Here is a 12,664-nt window from a genome sequence, read left to right as displayed (position 1 = left end):
TAATTTCAATATTAACTGGTAATGGCGCCTTGCTAGGTCGTAGCAAATGACGTAGCTGAAGGCTATGCTATCGTCTCGGCAAATGAGAGCGTATTTGTCAGTGAACCTTTCCTAGCAAAGTCGGCTGTACAACTGGGGCGAGTGCTACGAAGTCTCTCTAGACCTGCCGTGTGGCGGCGCTCGGTCTGCAATCACTGACAGTGGCGACACGCGGGTCCGGCGTATACTAATGGACCGCGGCCGATTTAAAGGCTACCACCTAGCAAGTGTGGTGTCTGGCGGTGACACCACAATTTTAGACCTATTTTTATGCAATCAGTGTTTGCAAAAGTTATTGAAAAGGCTGTGTATATAAGGATAAGTGATCATTTCATATCACACGATTTGCTATCAAATGTACAGTTCGGCTTTAGAAGTCGTTTAACAATTGAAAATGCTGTATTCTCTTTTTTCTTTGAGGTACTGTATGGACTAAACAAAAGGTTTCGAACGCTTGGCATATTTTTTGATTTAACTAAGGCATTTGATTGTGTTGATCAAAAAATATTGCTCCAGAAGTTGGACTATTACGGAATATGGGGAGTAGCTCACAATTGGTTCACCTCTTATTTCAGCAACAGGCAGCTAAAGGTCATTATTCACAATGTTGCTTATGGCTGTGATGTGGGGTCTGAGTGGGGTACTGTCAAGTGGGGGGTGCCCCAGAGATCAGTGTTGGGACCATTCCTGTTCCTTATTTATATAAATCATGTGCCCTCCAGTATTTTGGGTAACTCTAAAATATTTCTGTTTGCTGATGACAAAAGCTTGGTAGTTAAGGATGTTGTGTGCAACAATGCTTCAATTTCAAATAGTGCAGTACGTGACCTAAGTTTATGGCTTGTAGAAAATAAACTAATGCTAAATCACAGTAAGACTCAGTTTTTACAGTTTCTGATACACAATTCAACAAAACCTGACGTTGTAATTTCACAGAAAGGGCATATTATTAGTGAAACTGTACAGTTCAAATTCCTAGGTGGTCAGATAGTAAGCTGTTGTGAAAAGGGATCTTGTTCAAGGACTTAATACTGCCATTTTTACTATTCGAACGGCATAAAAAAGTGAGTGATCGTTCGACACGAAAATTAGTCTAATTTGCTTATTTTAATTCCCTTATATCGTATGGTAGTAGATTTTGGGGTAACTCTTCCCATTCTAAAGGGATATTTTTGGCTCAGAAACGGGCGGTTCTGGCAATAAGTGGTGTAAGTTCACGGTTATTTTGACATTGGCCCCTCAATATAAATATTCCTGTCATTTCTAGTTAACAGTATTAGTTTATACCCAAGAATAAGCAGCTTTCACTCTGTTAATACTCGGCAGAAATCAAACCTGCTTTTGAACCGGTGTGCAGTATACTGCTGCATCCATTTTCAATAAGCTACCACTCGAATTCAAAAATCTTAGCAGTAATCCACACGCTTTCAAATCCAAAACTGAAGAGTTTCTCATGGGTCACTCCTTCTATTCTGTCGAGGAGTTCCTTGAAAAATTAAGCTGATTCTTATTGTGTTGTTGATTGCGTATACTTAAACTTATGGAGTGACCTTTTTCGTGTTCATAAACATTTATTTTTATTTGTTATTACTTTTATGTTGTAATTTCATGTACTGTTCCATGACCTCGGAGATTTGCTCCTCAATATCGTCCTACGGAACTTGACGTGTAAATAAAATAAAATAAAAATTTCAGGACATTTCACAGGTACTATTCATGGTCAAATACAACCGCGCAACTTGCAGTCTTGTCTTGCATCTACACTGATGTTCAGGCTAGTACTTCTCGAGTTGTTTCTATATTTTTGTCCAACCCCTGTAAATAAACCTCATAGCTGTATTAAATAAAACCCTCTGATACAAATACAAGAAGCTAACGCAATGAATGATTGTGGTACCTCTCAAATGGCAGAAAAAGCTTGCTTAAACGGTCCAACTTTCACAAGTTACTGCATCGGTAATAACTGCTCAATCAACAAGAGAAAATCACACGCGATTATTACTATACTATATGAGAAAAGGAAGGAGAAGAAGAGTGAGATTTTGTCAAATAACGCCACGACGGCAGCAAAACATTTAGCGTTATCTGAGTGGCAGCTTGGTGACTTTGTACTTAGGTTGTAATCGTATTTTCGAGTTGAAGGGTCCGTCTATGGCAAGTTCTAAACTCACAAACAAAATCATTCCCATCTTTTCCAAGGTCTTCCAGTTTCTCTCTTTTCTCATTGGGCTTGTAGTTCAGAATTGCCAGGGAATTTATATGACCTCGCATTGCTGTGAGATGTTGTCTCCAGTTTTTTCAATACTTTCGTTGAAAATTTGAACTTTCGTTTTTTCTCCTTACAATAACCCGGCTTTCGTTTCCATAGGATAAGACAGGAGCCACCATTACCTTATGAAATTTTAAGTTTTATGGCGTTCTCTTTTTGTACTTAGTGGCCTACTTGTATCGCTACTGGTACAACGAATTTATGTATTTTATTTTCAATATCGGATTCAAAAGAAAACTTATATCAAAGCTTCAGTAAGAGATTCGAGGTATTTCTAAAACTGAAATTTTGATCTGACTGAATATATTCCTTGGAATGTCATATTTTGGTTTTATTACTGGACACTTTTAAATTGTATTCTTTGCATATTTCATTCAGCTGTCATACTGATCTTCGGAGGTCGTTTTCGTGCTTTTGAATAATGATATCAGCTGCAAACAGAATGACACTCAGGTACTCACCGTTGGCCATCTTAATTCATTTGTTTACTTTAAATTTCCATTTACGAAGATTGATCTCAATGTAAACATTAAAAAGAACAGACGATCGTCCACCTTCTTGTCCTACACTTTCCTTGCTAAATATTTCTTCTAATTGATTTTTACCTTTGTTTATTACACTTATGAAGACTGTTGCCTCTGCTAGTTAAAAAAATGATTCAAATGGCTCTGAGCACTATTGGACTTAACTTCTGAGGTCATCAGTCCCCTAGACATAGAACTGCTTAAACCTAAGGACATCACACACATCCATGCCCGAGGCAAGATTCGAACCTGCGACCGCAGCAGTCGCGCTGTTGCGGACTGAAGCGCCTCTGCTAGTTGATAAGCACAACTACTGCCTGACATAATCTCCCACAGGTTATCACAGCTTACGTGATCGAAAACCTCCTCATGGCCGATAAAGGCCGTATAGGTTTCTAGATCAAATTTTCTGTTTTACTACAATGTTCTTAATTACAAAAACATTACCCTTACACGAACGACGTGATTAAATCGATTTTGTGCCTCGGAAATAACGGCTTCTGTGATATTTTTTGTGCTTTTACTGACTATACTTGAGTAAATTATAGCTTATTGCCAGTGCTTAAAAAACACTTATCTTCAGCTTTTCGAAGAGAGAGCTTATCTCTGTAATATACAAAGGATATGGGATCTCACAGTTCTTGCCAAATTCAATTATTAATTGTTGAAGTCTGTTATCTAGTGATAAGCCTCTAAATTTAATTAGCTCGACAACTGACAGACTAGTGCATGACTTACAATGGCATCGCACAACGTAAACAATCTAGTGCTATAGTAGTAATTAAAGATAAATATACAAAATACTTTTGTGAATACAGCTACCGTTGCAGTATATACTAACTGATTTGTCACGACCGAGCGAAGGACAAGATGCTTAAACTGCTCGCTCCTGGAAAACCAGCAGCCTTCGCTAGCCGCCTGAGGCTGCAGCACTCTTAAGCTCAACATGGCACCTCAGCTGTCGGAGGCTGGCTCAACCTGTCGCGGAAACGTGTTCCGCCTTCTTCAGAGTGGCCCAGACTACTAACTTTCGGTGCTTTTTAAAACCTCGGCTCCAAAGTAAAACAGCTGACAGACTAAAATGGCACAACCTTCTTGCCCAACCTAACTCCCTAACTCGCTCTTTTGCAACAGTTCTCTAAGGACCACTCTGAGACGTTAAAGTGCCAGGCAATGGTGTACTCAAACGGCCCACTTCACCCTGCTGGTGTATCTCTACATGGTCCTACAAAGACTTGGTTTCAACAGGAATCGCCATTTCAGCAAAACTTAGTAAGTTTTTTATGCAACTAGATAACGAACTGCGAAAATCAAGACAAAAAACCTATATTTGTATCCACATTCTGTGTTTCTCATTTTCTAGCTGCTCTCGCACCACACACAAAAATAATTTGCGTATTCGCTTACTTATTAAGTACTCAAGTTTCATATACATTTTAATCAAATCAATGGTAAAGTCTTATAGCCAACTTTTCAGGGTATAACATCACAAGCACAGTGCCTGAAAAAAATACCATTCTTCGCTTCTCCTGAAACATCCCCTTTCCTTAAATTTATCAGTTTCACAAAAACATGGAGAAGGCGATATCTCAGGAACAACAGGCTATAACTCTTTTGTCAATGGTATAAAAAACGTATGCAAATATCCTAGTTAGTAATTGAAATGGAACAAAACACGTACAAAGCAGACGACAAGTATAATTATTTAGTGCTGGGCTTCCCTCAAAACAGAGTGGACGCTGATTTACGGCTTGAAAATATCAACCAGGCAAGTTACGTGGGGGGTTGAAACGAAAACTTTTGCGCGTTCAGGGGCTGTTTTGTCCTCTTCCCATGGGCGAGAAACTGTTCTTCGTGGAAAAGGTCAATCTGTGACCAAATTTTCAGCTTGCACAGGACTGGTAGGGAGACGACAGTGCCTGTACACAAGGACTCGTGGCGGACCGGTGCAATATACGTTTACCTCTGATTCTTGCCGAGATACGCTGATTTGCAGGACTTGAGAACGGAAGATGCTTTGGCATGATGAGCCGCTACCAGTGAACATACCTCAATGAAACTTGGATCACATATAGAAATGACTGCTACAGTATAGTACGGAAAGTAACTGAAGGGAATATGTAGTGAGATGAACAGAAATGATATTTTTATTCAAGGACTATAATTATACCGAAGTCACCGCGGTTTATGATGCTTCACTGGGCACACAAGACATTCCAGAATGAGATATTCACTCTGCAGCGGAGTGTGCGCTGATATGAAACTTCCTGACAGATTAAAACTGTGTGCCCGACCGAGACTCGAACTCGGGACCTTTGCCTTTCGCGGGCAAGTGCTCTACCAACTGAGCTACCGAAGCACGACTCACGCCCGGTACTCACAGGTTTACTTCTGCCAGTACCTCGTCTCCTACCTTCCAAACTTTACAGAAGCTCTCCCGCGAAAGGCAAAGGTCCCGAGTTCGAGTCTCGGTCGGGCACACAGTTTTAATCTGCCAGGAAGTTTCACACAAGACATTGTTTTTAATGGGGTGTTTGATCACCACGGAGCCATATTCAACATGATCCCATACAGGCCGTAAGGGTAGCAAGGACTTCTTGAGTTAGGATGTTCCATTCCTTCAAGCGCGGATGAGAACTGTTGGATGGTCGTCAGTGCACGTGGATGTCCTGCAGTACGTCTGCCCACACGTCCTTTAAGGAACTGAAGTTGGAGGAACAGACAGTCCAGTCCGTTCGCCGAATATTCTCTCATTACAAGAGCTCCTACATCTGCTCAGTTCGATACAGTCGCGAATCGTCAGTCTTAAAAATGAACTCAGGGCTGAATGACTGATACGAGGAACACAATAATGTTGACCGGTGAGTGTATCGTGTTCAGAGATTTGGAGATCAGTGGGGCCATGGACAGCGTATGGATTGTGAGTAAATCGAAGGCAGACGAAAGTAATGAGAAGTGGCAGAGATGAGAACAGCGAGAAACTTAACATCTGAATTGTGGATCACGAAGTGGACGATGTTCAGGAATTCTGCTACCTAGACAGCAAATCATGATGGACGGAGCGAGGAGGGCATGAAATGCAGAGTACCATTTACCAAGAGACGTCCACTACACTGAAGAGCCAAAGACACTGGTACGCCTGCCTAATAACGTATAGAGCCCCCGCGAGCACGCAGAAGCGTCGCAACACGACTTGGCATGGACTCTGAAATAGTGCTGGAGGGAACTGACGCCATGAATCCTGCAGGGCTGTCCATAAATCCGTAAGAGGGGGTGTAGCATAGCACATTGCTAGGCATTCCAGATATCCTCAATAACGTTCATTTCTGGGGAGTTTGGTGGCCAGCGGAAGTGATTAAACTCAGAAGAGTGTTCCTGGAGGCACTCTGTAGCAGTTCTGGACGTGTGAGGTGTCGCATTGTCCTGCTGGAATTGCCCAAGTCCGTCGGAATGCATAATGGACATGAATGGAGGAAGGTGATCAGACAGGATGCTTACGTATGTGTCACCTCTCAGAGTCATATCTAGATGTATCAGGGGTCCCATATCACTTCAACTGCACACGCCCGACATCATTACTGAGCCTCCGAGAACCCATATCGATGATGTTTCGCTGAATGGTTCGCACGCTGACACTTGCTCATGGCTCAGCACTGAATCTGCAGCAATTTGCGGAAAGGTTGCACTTCTGTCACGTTGAACGATTCTCTTCAGTCGTCGTTGGTCCCGTTCTTGGAGCATCTTTTTCCGCCCGTAGAGATGTCGGAGATTTGGTGTTTTACCGGATTCCTGATATTCACGGTACACTCGTGAAATCGTCGCACAGGAAATCCCCACTTCATCACTACCTCAGAGATGCTGTTTCCCATCGCTCGTGCGCCGACAATAACACCACATTAAAAATCACTTAAATCCTGATAACCTACCATTGTAGCAGCAGTAACCGATGTAACAACTGCACCAGATACTTGTTGTCTTACATAGACGTTGCCGACTTGTTGTTTTACATAGCCGTTGCCGACCGCAGCACTGTATTCTATTTGTTTGCATATCTCTGTGTTTGAATGCGCATGCCGATACCAGTTTCTTTGGCGCTTCACTATAGTATCAAACACAGGCGTTAATTTGAGGAAGAAGTGTAAGAGAATGTACAGTGGAGCACAGCATTATGTGGTAGTGAAACATGGGCTACGGGAAAATCGAAACAGAAAAGAGTCGAAGGATTTGAAATGTGGTGCTAAAGACGAATATTGAAAATTAGGGTGAGTGATAATGTAATGAATGAGGAGGTTCTCCGCAGAACCGGCGAAAAAAGGGATGTATGGAAAACATTGAAAAGAAGGAGGGACAGGATAATAGGACATCTATTAAAACAACAGGTAGTGACCACCATGGTACTAGAGGGAGCTGTAGAGGGCAAAAGTGTAACGGAAGGCATAGTTTGGAATACATCCAGCAAATAATTTAGGACGTGCTACTCTGAGGAGAAAAGCATGGCATAGGAGAGAAATCGTGGCGCGACCACGTCAAAGCAGATACAAAAATAAAAAACAAAAAATCCATGCAACATTATGCCTCCCCACATCGTAACCCCTTTGGCCACGAAAACGATCATGTTCGACTATGCTAGACATACCCTCATATGGCGAGAGATGGGAACGCGTACTGCACCCAGAAACAACGTCGAACGTGACATCAAAGGTGAAGATCGGAATATATGAAAAATTCTGGAAGAGACTTTCATGCAGAAGGGAATGGCAAAAGGAAGTGGTGGTATTGGTAGTGGTGATGGTGGTGATATGGAAGTTTGAAAACGACATTATAAACACACTTTTCTCCTTTAGTCAGCTTCTAACAGCAATACAGATTTTAGCTCTTCTCATTAAGGTAGCATGCATCAGGTTTCCAGCTACTAATTGTACATTCCTTTGTCTAATTCGAATCGTCTTAAAAGAGATGATTTTCTAACTTCTGGATGAGTCTTTTGGGTTAAGCTGGCGTCTTATGTTACGTGAAATAAATGCTACCTTGCGTCTGGTGCAACGTACAGCCCATTTCTGGAACACGTAGTACTGAACAGAATTAAAACAAAAAGGTTTAATTTCCACTCACACAGATTAGTTTTCAGTACGGTGGCCGGTCTCTTAAAGATAATTGGGCTACAGAAATATTACATTTGATCACAATGATACTGTTGCACTCACTTTACTAGGATCACAACAAAGGAAGTGCAAAATGTTTTACAGTACGTCAGTTTTTCACGTGATCTCCGTCCCTTTTAACTGCCTTCCGCTACCGTGGATCTAAGGCCGGTATACCTGCTCGGTACAAGTACGACTGCGTGTTAGAGCGTTCACAAGGGAGTCATCATCATCAAATATCCTCCCGTGAAGCGATTCTTTCAGTTTACCGAAACTGCGGTACGCAAGCTGGCAAATCAGGTCTGGTAGATGTGCATTTCATTGTTGTCATTGTGGTCTCGGTGGTGGTTTTCTCGTTGACACATGGCCGGACGTCTTCCGCGTTTCTTTGTGGGCATCCATCAGAATTCTGGGAACCCACCTGGTGCAAAGCTTCTTCAGCTGTATCAGTATTCTGAACACACTCGCTGCTCCAGCACCCACCCGGACTGACAGTTCATTCACGTTTATGCATCTGTCAGACAGAATTACAACGTGTATGAACCACACATTGACAGGGGGGCTCTGCAGGGTTCGGTTTGCTGCGGTGCGGGAGGTCCTGAGTATCGGCGTACCCGCTTTACCACCGCGTCACGTCGACACACCTCCTTCCATCTCCTGTGAATGTTTGGCACTGTATCGTTCTCACAACACAGCAACGCTACATTGAGGTGACAAAACTCATGGGATAACTCCTAATTTCGTGTCGTACCTCCTTTTACCCGCCGGCGTAATGCAGCAACTCGACGTGACATGGATTCAAAAGCCGTTGGAAGTTCCCTACAGAAATATTGAGCCGTGCTGCCTCTATACCCATACATAATTGCAAAAGTGATGCCAGTACAGGATCTTTTCACGAACTGACTTTTATGTCCCATAAAAGTCGGATGGGATTCATGTCGGGCGATCTGGGAAGCCAAATAATTCGCGGTAATTGTTCAGGAGGTTCCTCAAACCAGACACTAATAGTGGCCCAGTAACATGACGCATTGTCATCCATAAAACTTCCATCGTTGTATGGGAACATCATGAATGGCTGCACATGGTCAAGGATCGCTTCAGTAGACCAGACGACTCAGCCCATTCCACACAGTCCATTCTATGTTAACACAAAGCATACTATTACGGAACCACCACCAGCTCACGCAGTGCCTTGTTGTCACCTTGGATCCATGGCTTCGTGGGGTCTGCGCCACACTCGAATCGTACCATTAGCTCGTAACAACTGAAATCGGGACTCGTCTGACCGGGCGTCAAGGGTCCAACCGATGTAGACAGGAGCCCAAGGGAGGTGCTGTCAGCGATGTCGTGCTGTTTCAGGGGTACTCCCGTCGATCGTCTGCTGTCATAGCTCATTAACGCTAAATTGCGCTCCACCGTTCTAATATAGATACACTCATCGTACGTCCCACATTGTTTTCTGCTGTTATTTCAAGCAGTGTCGCTTGTATGTTAGCATTGACAACTCTACGCAAACGCCGCTGCTTTCGGTCGTAAAGTGAAGGCCGTCGGCCACTGCGTTGTCGGTGGTGAGAGGTAATGCCTGAAATTTGGTATTCTCAGTACACTCTTGACACTGTGGGTCTCGTAATATTGAATTCCCTAACGATTTGCGAAGTGGAATATCCCTTGCCTTCATCACCAATTATCATTCCGCGTTCAAAGTTAGTTAATTACAGTCGTATGGCCATAGTCACGTTGGAAATATTTTCACATGAATCAGCTAAGTACAAATGACTGTTCCTTTAGGGCACTGGCCTTGTATACCTTGTCAACGCGATACTACTGCCATCTGTATATGTGCACATCGCTATCCATGACTTTTACCACCTCAGTGCATAATAGCTCAGACCAAGGCTGTCCAACTCCCGGCCGGCGAGACAGGAAACATGAACGGATTTATCTATAGTGGATAAACATGACACAAAACATTTGTAGAAAAAGTCCTGAGCGTCACAAATGAGTTTGCAGATCTCAAATTATTGGAAAAGAAGTTTTCATTGTTCTCTTGGATTTATGTAATAAATGAAGAATCTGCACCCTATCAAATGCAAATGTATGTAACTGAGATCCAGGGTGATTCACATCTGAAGACAAAATCTAGTGGAATTTGAATACCTCATTTTGCAAATATTTGCGTACCCCGTTAGAGAATAAACGAAAATTTGCATCTGAAATTAGGTTCCTTGTTTGGAAGATGCGATGAAATTAGTTTCCATGTTTGGAAGATGCGTGCATCTATTTCCAATTATGGAAGGGTATAAATGTGTTAGATACAGAATTTCAGACATTCACTATGGGTCAATTTTGAAAGTAATTAGTACATGTAAGTCTTCTCCCAAAACAGAGAAGATGGTCATCTGGCCGATGTCAGTTTTTGAGATTGACACTCTTGCTTCAGATGAAAGTCAAGAGTGGCAGACATCTAGAGAGAGTGATACGACAGGGCGACCTCGACTTGGAGAAACAGGTTGAATAAAATTAGAATACAAGCGGTGAGAATGTTTCTATGACTTGCCTGAACAGCAAAGGTGTAGAACAAAAGTTTGAAAAAATGTAGCGCATTATTAGAGTGCACTTTTCATGAAAAGCGCTTGTTCTGTTTTTTTTCCAGGAATTACAATAAAAAAGTTTGTCATACATATAGCTCTAAGGAAGAGTACTTCAAATTACTGAGATCTTGAGGGATGTGTAAAAACATGTGCCAAGTGTATTGGAGTGCTTTTTCAGATACGTGACATGCAGACACATCTGTATTGTGAAATGTAAATGTTGGAGTTCCGCAAACATTGAGGGCTCGTCAAAGAGTAAATTGACAGAAAGAATCATCAAACATCATCGACGTCAATGAGCACAATATCAGAGAGTGAATGAGATCGAACTTTTTTTTCATTTAAACACTACAGAGTAGCCCACCACCTGGGTTACTAAGTTGGGCTGTGTGATACTTAAGACAAGTAACAAGCCAGGCAGCATGTAGGTCTCTTAGCCATCATGGCTTCTCACAAGTTAGATTAGCTTGGCAAGCACCCATTCCATTGCACGCTCCTGCCACGAGGCTGTTTCTGCCCTGGATTTTGGTCTGCGTGTTGGTCCAATATATAATTCAGTAAGTGATGTTTGAATTCAGCATAATTTATAAAAGCAATACAATAATACAAAATATAAAAGAAAATAAATAAAATAAAAATAGACAGAGAAATTTCTAGAATACATGGTATCAACTAAAACTAGGTTCTGTATCATGCAATTCCAGAATGCATGGCTGTACATGTGTCCTGAAGTTGAACAGATTTCACTATATTCTCTATATAAGATTATATATGAAGCTAATATTTAACATGAAACATAAATACAATATGAATATTAACATATAATGATGTAAATTTAAGATAAGTTTCAAAGCTATTAGCAGTAACTAAACGCAAAATTCTTGCATAGACAATTTTAGGTACAGTAAGTATTCAAGTAGCGAAAAACTGAACATAGCCAAATTCGTCTATTCAAAATTTACAAATTTAATTTAAAGATGAGGTGGCATTACAGATCATGATCTGTGCAGAATAATCCATCCCTGGAATATGTAGTACTTGCCAGCCCTGGAAGTGCTAAAAGAGATGGGTATCTCAGGACTGGATAGCCAGTTTTTCGAAATGTCTATTTGTTCCTGACATAAAACATTAGACATATTTGTTTACTGTTGATCGAAACTACCTTCCATATTAATAGAGGATGAATTTTTTTAAACACTAAATACTTTTGCTGAAAAATTATTCTGCTGGAAAAAATTAGTACATCCTATTACAGGCTCCAGTTCACTCAATATTTATTGTTGCACAATGCATATAGAGTACATGAAATGAAGGCATCTACAGATTAATAGGAAAAACGGTTCAGAGGTAACAGGTAACGACCCGTGCTAAAACGCCGATGTTAGTTCGTGGTGTAGTTTCACAGGCGGAATGCAGGTGCTGACTCCGGCGTCCAGTCGAACGTATAGATGGATGGCTGGCTGGGATTCGTTATGCCACACCTGCTCATCTGTTCACTAGTCTTGTAAGAGTTGTTGGTTGACAAGCCAGACGAGTACCGTCTCTCCTAGCATCTCCTACACGTGCTCAGCTAGGTACAAGTCTGGAGATTGCGCTAGCCAGGGAAGTTGCTCCAAGTCTTGCAGGGCACATTCAGTTTCACGAGCAGTGTGTAGGTGAGCTTTATGCTATTGGAGTAACACATCGCCTTCCTGTTGTGTGAACAGCAAAAGAACGGGTCTAACAACATTCAGCATCTACCGTGCGCTGGTTACCGTCCAATCCAGAAACACCAAAGATGAACGAGAGTTGTAGCCTATCGCACCCAGACAATAAGGCCACAGGTGGTGCCAGAGTATCTTGGGCGAATCCACCAGGTCTGCGTCATATGCGCAAACGACCTGTGTGCAGGCAGAATCTGCTTGCATCACTGAAGATCACGGCACATCATTCCATCTTCCAGGTGACCCTCTCAAGGCACCAGTCGAGCCAGCCACGTCGATGCTGTTGCGTGAGTGGAAAACGGGCTATAGGTGTTTATGCCCGTAAACCCACTGCTAATAACGGGTTCACAACAGTTCGTGTTGATACGTCTCAGCCATGCGGGGTTAGCCGAACGGT

The 12,664-nt window shown here is 42.2% G+C and overlaps 1 protein-coding gene across 1 annotated transcript in view; it reads left to right on the top strand.

Annotated features, from left to right (window-relative positions):
- LOC126456898 (glutamate receptor ionotropic, delta-2-like) overlaps positions 1-10,696 on the top strand; it is a 111,327-nt gene extending 100,631 nt beyond the window's left edge. Inside the window, exon 10 of the mRNA XM_050092792.1 lies at positions 10,627-10,696. Coding sequence (XP_049948749.1) covers positions 10,627-10,696 — 70 coding nt within the window. The remainder of the gene's footprint in view (positions 1-10,626) is intronic.
- Positions 10,697-12,664: the final 1,968 nt, after the last annotated feature.

This window comes from Schistocerca serialis, chromosome 1 (genome assembly GCF_023864345.2).
Source record: "Schistocerca serialis cubense isolate TAMUIC-IGC-003099 chromosome 1, iqSchSeri2.2, whole genome shotgun sequence".
NCBI classification, from domain to species: Eukaryota; Metazoa; Arthropoda; class Insecta; order Orthoptera; family Acrididae; genus Schistocerca; species Schistocerca serialis.
Note: the sequence above shows the minus strand (reverse complement) of the source record. Positions and strands in the feature narration are given on the sequence as shown.